At 50.9% G+C, this 4416-nt stretch overlaps 1 protein-coding gene across 1 annotated transcript in view; it reads right to left on the bottom strand.

Annotated features, from left to right (window-relative positions):
* Positions 1–351: 351 nt before the first annotated feature.
* The window catches only part of LOC112072286 (leukocyte receptor cluster member 8 homolog), a 15659-nt gene continuing 11594 nt past the window's right edge, over positions 352–4416 (bottom strand). Inside the window, 8 exon segments of the mRNA XM_070439725.1 lie at positions 352–834; positions 954–1161; positions 1282–1411; positions 1540–1608; positions 1723–1824; positions 1922–2213; positions 2598–2762; positions 2972–3272. Coding sequence (XP_070295826.1) covers positions 672–834; positions 954–1161; positions 1282–1411; positions 1540–1608; positions 1723–1824; positions 1922–2213; positions 2598–2762; positions 2972–3272 — 1430 coding nt within the window. The 3' untranslated portion in view covers positions 352–671.

Raw genomic sequence — 4416 nt, 5'->3', positions numbered from 1 at the left:
GGTTGATGGTTTGGTTTGGGAGTGGATGAGCAGCCTGCTGGATGAGGGCTTGAGGGATGACTTTAGCTCATTTCGTTTCCATCTCTCTCTTGGGTTCTCAAGGCTTGTCTTCGCATGAGTTTGAGGCTGTTGACTTGAGGGAAGGAAAAACATAACAGAACACTGTTAGCTTAAAACTTCTGAGAGCGATAGTGGATGGGAGACCTTGAGGCTACGCTCTTCCCTGATCTGTGTGAGTTGGCGCTTGATCTTCAGGTCTTAACTTGAACTAATGCCTAACATCATCTGTTCGTCATAAAAACGTTCTAAGTCGAAGGTATAATTAATATCTTGAGCTGATCAGAGATGTGTGGGGCTAAGCTATTCTAAATGTATTTGATGTGCAGCATGTATGCAGATAATCTCCCCCACTCTTGTTATACAGTCCATATCTGTGAGTACAGTGCATCTGTGGGTGGGATCCTCACTGAATTTCAGCCTTAAGTGATTTAGTGCGCCTTTGTGCATATCTCCCTCTTTCTACAGGACTAAATTGTAGTTTCAGTCTAACCACTTGTCTCCCTCCTGAAGTGTAGTGCAGTATAACTGTAGGGTACATTCCTGACCCTGTCTATATCTCAGTATCTCCCTTTACTGTGCTTTCCCCCCTCCCCGGTAAACCGCCCACCCCCTCAGGAGGCTGCCAGACAGGCTGAGCTGGTTTTGCAGTCTATCTTGCTGGGGTCAGAGGGGAAGAAGGTGACCCCCAGGCCTGTGAGGAAGGCCATGCAAGAGTCTAAACAAAGGAAYCCCAGACTGGACTGCACATACTCCACCGGCAAGTCTGGTCTGAATCTGGGAAAACAGAGGGGGAGAGMCAATTTAAAGTTGGACCATTTCTATCCTACATACAACTACYTAAAATGARGAATTGTTAGGAACCATGGAGTTTGGATGAAAGGCCTCTGACGTACGTTTTGAATAAGGCCCTGAGAGCGATCATCCTCTCCCTCTCTACAAACTTGTCTATGAGGTAGGATGCCATGCGTGGGGCTCTCCGGTAGAGCTGGAAAAACCGGTGGAAGTTTCCCAGAGCCCAGGCGGCGCGGAGGGAGAGAGCGTGGGACACACACTCATCCGCCCGCAGCGCCGCAGTCAGGTACACCAGCTCAGTCGTGATGTCTGTGTTTGTGGGACAAACACGCAACCAAGAAAATCAGGACATTTAGCTCAATTCTATGCGAGCCAAATTCCAATGCAGAAATATGATTGATGAGGATTATCAGGCAGGTGGTAAGTTACCTCCAGAGTTTTTAGTGAAGATATAGTAGAGTAGTCTGTAAGCAGTGAACTCCCCTATGTTCTCTGACGGGTTGTCCTTATACAGGGCCTTCAGCTGCATCTGGCACTGGTTGAACTCTGCGTGGTCGCCCTGGTAACAACCCAAACATTCAGAGAAGAATGCACATCTAGTACGACACCGCACCTTTAAACTCATACGACGCCTGATGTCAAATACGAGGTAGCAAAGGGGGACAATGTATGGAGAGGACCTCTCACCTTTTCCAGAGCGATGCGTGCATGGCACTCGTATACTTCCACTGTGAACTCTGTACGAACTCCTTGGACCTGAAATGAGAAGAGAGACGCCTCCTGTTTTCATATCCTCATACAATAGGACTCAAATACCGAGATAAGACAAAGTGCCTGTTTGACAAAACTAAAGAGGACATGTAAACTGACTGTGAGGTCTTGTCGTATGGACTTCATCTGTTCACAGGCGTAGGGGTAGTCCTGACGGGTCTTCCAGTGGGCCTTCACAGCCAACAGAGACTTCCTCAGCACCTTGCCAGAGACAGGAGATTTGGAGACGAGCATCACTACATCTGAACGGAGGCCTCAAATAAGGATCCTCTCATTCCACGTGACAGGCGATACTCACAGATACGGGACGCACGGTGGCAGGGTCGGGGGCACAGGTGAGTCTCAGGTAGATCTTGGTGATCTCTTGGCAGGTGCCCACGATGGGGCAGTCGTCCCAGCTCAGGTCCTCCTTGGGCAGCTCCAGGTTGTTGATGGACAGCACCAGGGGCTCTGAGCGCATCTTGGTGTTGTGGAAGCGTGCCGCTCGGCTTTGTTTCTTGGCCTCCCGGTGGGGGTCGTGGAAGTCCAGGCCGGCGTTCCCACCTTTCCTCTTCTTGCCCAGGACGGTGGAGTTAGCGTCATCCATGTTTCTGAGAAGAGAAGCCCAAATGTGATCAGCACAATGAGAATCAGGGAAAGGTGAATATTAGTTTGTGTGTGGGTCAAGGCCAATGACTTGAAAGAAGATATCACCCAAAACTAGCTTTTGGTATTTGTTTCATTAGTCCATTGTTGATATAGTCCCAGAATGTTTTGCATGTCAGCAATCAAGTTTTCAAGATGTATCACTTTCAAAATACAGCCGGTATGACGCATTTTGTCCGCATTTTGCAGTTTGGCATAATATGATGCAAAATGCATAATTCCGGCTACATTTCTGTATTTTGAAAGTTGTATATCTTGAAAACTTGATTGCTGACATGCAAAACATTTCGGCTAGAATTTTTCCTTGAGGCCAAAACATGCTTGTTTACCTCCGTCCTCTGTTGCCTCTTCCGCCCCTTCCTCGTCCCCTCTCTCCACCCCCTCTGCCTCGGTCCCTGTCGCCCCCACGGCCACGCCCTCCTTTCTGATTGCGCCGGGGAAGCTGGGTTCGGAGGTCACTGGACATGCTGCTGTCCGACTGGGACTCAGAGTCACTGGAAGAGGAGAAGGAACAGGAAATTACAACATAAAACTACACAGTATACTTTCTCTCTTTAGAGTGGCTATCATTATACTATATTAAGGGGAATATTTGACCTATAACAAAGCAGGTTGGGACAAATAATACACCTGGCCAATTATGAAGGGAAAAAAACAAATCACTGGACTAACCCAAAACATACACACACACACTGTCTCTCACCTGCGCCTATGTCTCTGGCCATTGCGGTCCCTGTGTCGGCTGTGGGAGGGAGAGGGGGAGCGAGAGGAGGAGCCTGAGGAGCTGGATGAGGGGCTTCTCTGGGAGAAGACGTTCCTGTAGTGCCCCACCCTGGCCCCACCACCCCTGCCACGCGTAGCCCCACCTGTAACCCCACCACGACCCACAGAACTCTCCAGAGTCCTCTGGGTGGGTACAGCCTCCCAGCGAGACTGCTTGGCCTTCAGTCTGGACGGAGAGAGAGGAGAGAAGGGATTAGGATGACTAGCACCTCTTGATAGGGCTTAGGCAGAAATGAGGTATTTGGTCTCCGAAAGGGGATTCGGGCAAAGTTCGGCGGGCGGTGAAACATCGGGCAAAGTTCGGCGGACGGCGAAACACCGGGCAACGTTCGGCGAAACACCGGGCAACGTTCGGCGAAACACCGGGCAACGTTCGGCGAAACACCGGGCTAAGTTCGGCGAAACACCGGGCTAAGTTCGGCGAAACACCGGGCTAAGTTCCTAGACGGTGAAACACCGGGCTAAGTTCCTAGACGGTGAAACACCAGGCTATGTTCCAAGGCGGTGAAACATCAAGACTATTTCCAAGACGGCTGACATCGGGCCTAAAGTTCCTAGACGGTGAACATCGGGCTATGTTCCTAAGACGGCGAACATCGGGCTATGTTCAAGACGGCGAACATCGGGCTATGTTTCGACGGCGAAACATCGGGCATGTTCAAGACGGCGAAACATCGGGCTATGTTCCAAGACGGGAAACATCGGGCTAAGTCGGCGAAACATCGGGCTAAGTTCCAAGACGGCGAAACCATCGGGCTAAGTTCGGTCGAAACTCGGGCTAAAGTTCGGCGAAACATGGGCTAAGTTCGGCGAACAGTCGGTAGCGCGTATAGACGAGAAATTGCTATATTCGGCGCTAAGTTCGGGCGAAACATCGGCTAGTACGTTTGATGGCGAGAACTCAGCGACTCTATTAGGTTCGAGCGCAAACTATCGGGCCTATAGTTCGCGCAACATCGGGCTAAATTCAGCGCGTAATGCTAGTTGTCTGAACATCGGTATGGCGATCTGGGAAGTTCCGCAACATCGGCTAGTCGGCGAACATCGGTGCTGAAGTCTTCGGCGAGAACTAGCGGGCTAAGTTCGCGCACATCGGCTAAGTCCACAATCGGGCTAAGTTCGGCGAAACATCGGGCTAATTCGGCGAACATCGGGCTACATCGGCGAGAACCTCGGGCTAAGTTCGGCGAACACATCGGGCTAGTTCGGCTTAAGACATTTCGGGCTAGGTTCGGCGGAATGGATCGCTCTCCTGCACAGGTATCCGGGCTAAGTTCGCGAAACATCGGGCCTAAGAGTTGTTCGGCACATCGGGCCTAAGTTCGGCGAAAACCATTGCGGGCTAAGTTCGGGCCGAAACATCGG

The sequence above is a fragment of the Salvelinus sp. IW2-2015 genome, unplaced genomic scaffold (genome assembly GCF_002910315.2).
Source record: "Salvelinus sp. IW2-2015 unplaced genomic scaffold, ASM291031v2 Un_scaffold1879, whole genome shotgun sequence".
NCBI classification, from domain to species: domain Eukaryota; kingdom Metazoa; phylum Chordata; class Actinopteri; order Salmoniformes; family Salmonidae; genus Salvelinus; species Salvelinus sp. IW2-2015.
This window is presented reverse-complemented; position numbering and strand designations above follow the sequence as displayed.